This window comes from Trachymyrmex septentrionalis, unplaced genomic scaffold, assembly GCF_001594115.1.
Source record: "Trachymyrmex septentrionalis isolate Tsep2-gDNA-1 unplaced genomic scaffold, Tsep1.0 scaffold114, whole genome shotgun sequence".
In the NCBI taxonomy this organism is placed as follows: domain Eukaryota; kingdom Metazoa; phylum Arthropoda; class Insecta; order Hymenoptera; family Formicidae; genus Trachymyrmex; species Trachymyrmex septentrionalis.
In genome coordinates, this window is record NW_017304269.1 from 535,958 (window position 1) to 541,111 (window position 5,154).

Here is a 5,154-nt window from a genome sequence, read left to right on the forward strand (position 1 = left end):
ATGCATAAGGCAATCAACCAATTGAAATTCTTTTTTTTTTTCATGGAATGTGAGGAAAAGAAAGATTCTGATTAGGTAATTCGTTTATGCGTTATACGTTATGCAAAAGTTTGTGCTGCGGCCTTAATACCGAACGCAGATGAGATATAGCAGAAAGATGCGAGTTGCCGAACGATTTTCGAGATAAAAGAGCAAACGGATGCTTCCGATTTGCAATGCGAATTTTGAAACACCCTTACATGCTATCTAGGCTGTGTTTCAAACTTTACTGCCAACTCTGAAAATCTACAGTTTACGTTACGTATATTATACTATTACACACACACATTTTCGGCAGTAAATTTTGGAACGCAACCCTAGTATCAGGCCTAACCACTAAGGGCGCGGCGATCGGATTTACTTCGTTTGACACGGAGTTTGCACTTCTCATTATATATGTCCTATGATCAAGCGCATTCGTGGTTCGTGAGTCATCACAATTCTTCAGTCGCGTTTTGTCCTGTGATCTGTATAGATTTGTATGGATTTGTGGCTGCCTGTCGCATCCGATCGATTATTTTATGATTCGTTCACTTCGTTGAAGTAATTTTTATACAAAAAGATGACAACAGCGGCAAGACCGACTTTCGAACCTGCCCGAGGAGGACAAGGACGAGGCGAGAAAGACCTAAGCGCGATATCAAAGCAATACAGTAGTAGAGATTTGCCGTCGCACACGAAACTTAAGTACAGGTAAGCAGCGAATCAAATTCGATCAATCCTAGAAATCGCCATCGATTTATCTTAATTCATGATGATTATGCGTTAATTTTTGCATATTATAAAAAAACCTAGAATCTCCATTCTTGCTCTCGATTTATTCATGACAAAGACTCTTTTGAGGTTATGATCGATTTATAATGACCAAAGGTTTGTTTAGAATTTTCAAAGTCTATTCTACAATGCTTTTTGTTTCCTGTTTCTTGTTTTTTTCACCTTTGCAACCGTTTCATCGACAATTGCATTTCTTGCTACGTGTTTCCTCCGAAGTTCGTTAACTTTTATCTTGGGTGACAAACAAAACCGGATAAAAAGTAAAAAGACTAGATGTAAATGGTTATTCTACAATGTGCTTTTTGTTTTCTGTTTCTTGCTTTTTGCTATTTTTTACATCTTGCCTTTTTGTTTCTTATTCGGTTTTTTTTTTTGTTTTATGTCACCCGAGATAAAAGTTAACGAACTTCGGAAGAACAGGAAATAGCGAGAAATACAATCAAAAATTATACTAATCGGGATCTCGAGATTTAAAAACTATCAAATAATTTATGGACAATGAGAGCGTTACACAGCGCGGGAATTGGTGCGCAATTTATATAACAATCTTGAAAAAAAATTCACATAATATATTAAAAACAAAGACTTTCAATACAAACTTCTTAGAAAGTTTCGGTTTACTTCAAACCATCGTCAGCCAATTCGTATAACATTATAATAAATGTATAGACAGGAAAACGTTGAAAAGGTTGAAATTATGCTCTATGTGAGACTAAGGATAAATACCTCACTATTGTCCGGTTGGGGGGCAGGGGGGTTTGGCAGCTGCCCCATTTCTATTTCTTCCCTGTTTAGCCAAGGCCATTTGGACACCACATGTGCCTATTGCCTGTGCCTATTGTGTTTAAGCCTTTAAAACTCTCATTTCTCAAATCGAGAAAGTGGAGTTTTAAATCTCGTTTAAGGTCAAAATAACATTGATGCAACCGGGCCTAAAGCCTATTGTCACTTAGATCTATTCTACACTGTGCTCTTTGTTTTCTGTTTCTTGCTTTTTGTCCCTTGTTTTTTCTTCCTTTACAATCGTTTTAGCAATAATATTTCTTGCTACGTTTTTTTCCTGTTTCTTCCGAAATTTGTTTATTTCGGGCAACATAAGACAAAAAAACGAATAAGAAGCAAAAAGACAAGATGTAAAAAATAGCAAAAAACAAGAAATAGAAAAGAAAAAACACATTGTAGAATAACCATTAAAGTTAAAGTAACGGTTAATTAATTGGGTTTTAATGGTTTTTAAATTAGCTATTCTTCTTCCCCTTTTTTCCCTTTAAAAGATGAATTTATATTTTTTCTATTCCTAGTTTTAAAAGTAAGTTTTAAATATAAATAAAACGAATAAAGTATAAATTATAAGCATTTAATACTGACAAGGTATTAGTTTTTTCCATTAACACTAAAATTTAAATCATTTTTATTTGTAACATATGATTGTAACTTAGTTGAATGCACATTTCTTTTCATTCTGACAAGTGAGAGTTAATTGAATTTTTACCTATAAGCTCGAATCAATGAGCTGTCTCGTTAACTCACATTAAAGATTGTAAATCTGTGTTGTTATTTGATAACTGCAAACAGTTGCAAAATAAAATGATCCTTTCTTATTACTGTATTTATACAGTACAACTTATTTAGTTTGATAACTTATTATCCTAGGAATAGATCTTTGCTTTTCACTATTGATTTTTTTCTAGAGTATTAATATGTTATATAGCTGGCTCCATATACAATTTTGTCTTTTTGGAAAGATTTACATAATGTGATAATAAAGACAATACACACATTTGCATAATAATAAAAAAATCATGAATTTAGTATGACAGTATTATAAGTTAATTGTTAAGGTATTTATATCATTCATCAAAATAGTTGATAATGTTTGTATCTTTCAGTTATATCAGGCTCTAAGATCCACTTGATAATCACATAAATTTTTCAAGAATTAATTATTTTTTAATAGTAAATTTTGTTGTTGTATGTGTATGATAATCTAACAAGAGACATGATAAAATATTGAATCAAATACACTAAGAAATATAAAAATTCCAAGAAAAAAAATTGTGCGTGATGAATTTCTCTTAATACATTTTGTTATTTCTCTATAGAGAACATGGTCAAGGAACAATTGAGGAATTGCGAAATCGAGACTTCAGAAAGGAGTTGGAAGAGAGAGAACGGGTAGACAAGGATAAAGGATCAAGTCGCCGTGCTATTGAACCATCCAGGGAATCAACCGCATCCAGTACAAAAAGACAAAAGTTAGATCAAGTTCCTGCCGCCAGCTTAGATGCAGATGATCCACTTGATGATGAAGAATCAGATTCTGATAGTGATGAAGATGATACTGCTGCGCTTTTGGCGGAACTTCAGAGGATCAAGAAAGAACGAGCAGCAGAACAAGCTAAGAAAGTAAGTATGATCGAAACTCAAATGCGCCTGTGCACCATTTCAGATAACCGTGAATTACTCCGTTATTTTACGTTATTTCTATGAATAGTTTTGGCAACATTTTCAAGACAGTCATCTTTCCGAAAATGAAATAAAAAAAAATCGATTTTTTTTTACCCTCCAAACCATCCTCTTTAACAAGAATGTAATTCGATATCTTTTTATGCACTTGGCATATATTTTTTTTGAAAGGATTCTTTTAGAGAGTTAGAATACTTTCAAGTTTGATTTACTGTCCTCTTGTTCCCCTCATACATCTTTCGCGTGTCTAAAAAATAAAATATTATGTTATATTTATTATTTTATATTTATATTTACCTTATAATTATTATTTTACAGGAAATGGAGAAACGCCAAGAAGAGGAGAGGATACGTATGGAAAATATCCTTTCTGGAAATCCTTTGTTGAATTATTCTTCACAGAGTGGAAGAGTAGATATGAAAGTACGAAGAAGATGGGACGATGATGTCGTCTTCAAAAATTGTGCACGTTCTGAACCGAAGAAGAAACATGATGTTTTCATTAATGATTCTCTACGAAGCGAATTCCATCGTAAATTTATGGAGAAATATGTTAAATAATTTATTAATTATAAGCATTAGCATTGTAAATAATTTTTTTATATTATTGAATAAAAGTTTATTTCTTTTCATTATTCATATTGACCATTGATCATTAACCAATCCTACATCAACAATTGCGGATTGGAGCAGCGTTTTCGCCCCAAATATGCGACGAGATAATCCGAGCGATGATGTAGAGCATTGTAGGGGGTCGATACCCCATGAGTCTGAGGGACATTTCAAAGAAATGCGGTTCTGGAGCGTCCTTCGTAAAGCTTGAGAGGAAGTGGGAGATTATGGGAGAGTTTTTTAGCGGATAAGCGATGTTGGCATCGATGCGGCGATACAACGGCATCGAATCCCGCACACCCGAGGATCTCGAGCCTCGGGCGTCTTCCGGCCATCCAGTTATGTTCTTTGGAACTTAATCGGTTGGTTAGGGTAAAGAAGATTTTTCTCCTCCGCGCAAATAAAAAAAAAACACAATTGAGCACAATTATGATTAAATTATATGTGCACAATTTCTTGTTGCTGGTTTTAAATGCAAGATAATTGTAAAAGAAACACTTTATAACACATAAATATTAAGTAATTATAAAAATTCCACCGTACAACCTCGTAATGTAAATGTATGTACCCTAGGTTATACTAATGTCGAGACCACACTTGAATTTTTACAAAAAAGTATTTAAAATAAAACGGCGAAAAAAATTACATGAATTTTTAATGCACCCCTCACTCGGAAAGAGAATGCTTGTGTAAAAGTAATATTAAATAACTCTTTTTATACAAGTCTTCTTTTCAATTAAAAAACTTGATTTTGAAATTCATCAGATATACACATAACAGAATACAACTTAGCTATTATATTACTAAAATTAAAAGAGGAAGGAAAAGATTGAAGGAGTGAGTAAATTGTTAGCGTATCAAGAAAAATCAGGGAATCAAGGAATTTATTAACTTATATAAAGTAGAAAGTTATACATATATCTGGACTGTGATATTTTTCGGATAAATTTCGAGACATTTGAGTCTATTGAACGAGACCAATAACTCGATGAAAAAAATTATACAACGTTCAATAAAAAAAAAGAAATAATAATAAGTAACGGGCAAAGTAAGAGTCAACACGTTTCTTTGAAATTAACAAAAGAATATATTTCAATTAACAAAGGTAAAAAGGTAAAATTACATAACGTTATGTAATTTTACCTTTGTTAATTGAAATATATTCTTTTGTTAATTTCAAAGAAACGTGTTGACTCTTACTTTGCCCGTTACTTATTATCATTTCTTTTTTTTTATTGAACGTTGTATAATTTTTTTCATCGA

The 5,154-nt window shown here is 32.6% G+C and overlaps 1 protein-coding gene across 1 annotated transcript; it reads left to right on the forward strand.

Annotated features, from left to right (window-relative positions):
* The first annotated feature begins 466 nt into the window (after window positions 1-466).
* Window positions 467-3,840, forward strand: LOC108753357 (protein CWC15 homolog B). Its single transcript, XM_018494883.1, has 3 exons — window positions 467-732; window positions 2,916-3,219; window positions 3,598-3,840. The coding sequence occupies exons 1-3, from the start codon at window positions 602-604 to the stop codon at window positions 3,838-3,840; spliced, it is 678 nt and encodes a 225-aa protein (XP_018350385.1). The 5' UTR covers window positions 467-601.
* Window positions 3,841-5,154: the final 1,314 nt, after the last annotated feature.